Here is a 372-nt window from a genome sequence, read left to right as displayed (position 1 = left end):
CGCAGGAAATCCTGGCACCTCGCCGGTGGGTGCGGGCACGGGCCGGGGGAGCCTCGCCGGGGTGTCTCGAGTGGGAGCGGGAGCGAGGAGGCTTCTTCAGGGTGGCCCCAGGGGTGCCGGACCTGCCCCAGGCTGGGGGGGTCCTGGGGGGCCTTCCTAGGGTGGGTTCAGCCTTGAGCATGGGAGGGGAGCTGGGGTACCTGTCTGGGGTGCCCCGTGTGGGGAAAGCAGGGGTGTCTTTGCAGGGTGTCCTGGGTGCAGGTGGGTGGCCCTGGAGATGCTCTTCTGGGGTGCAGAGTCAGCTTCGGGGTACCTTTCTGGGGTGCCTTCGTGGCGGGAGTGGGGCCAAAGGGTGGGCCGGGGGGGGGGGGG

General features: G+C 71.0%; 1 protein-coding gene across 1 annotated transcript in view; it reads left to right on the top strand.

The window, feature by feature from the left end:
- The first annotated feature begins 179 nt into the window (after window positions 1-179).
- Window positions 180-372, top strand: part of MFSD12 (major facilitator superfamily domain containing 12) — a 28298-nt gene continuing 28105 nt past the window's right edge. The window contains exon 1 of the mRNA XM_010003417.1: window positions 180-261. Coding sequence (XP_010001719.1) covers window positions 180-261 — 82 coding nt within the window. The remainder of the gene's footprint in view (window positions 262-372) is intronic.

Source organism: Chaetura pelagica, unplaced genomic scaffold, assembly GCF_000747805.2.
Source record: "Chaetura pelagica isolate M959 unplaced genomic scaffold, ChaPel_1.0 scaffold498, whole genome shotgun sequence".
NCBI lineage: Eukaryota > Metazoa > Chordata > Aves > Apodiformes > Apodidae > Chaetura > Chaetura pelagica.
This window is presented reverse-complemented; position numbering and strand designations above follow the sequence as displayed.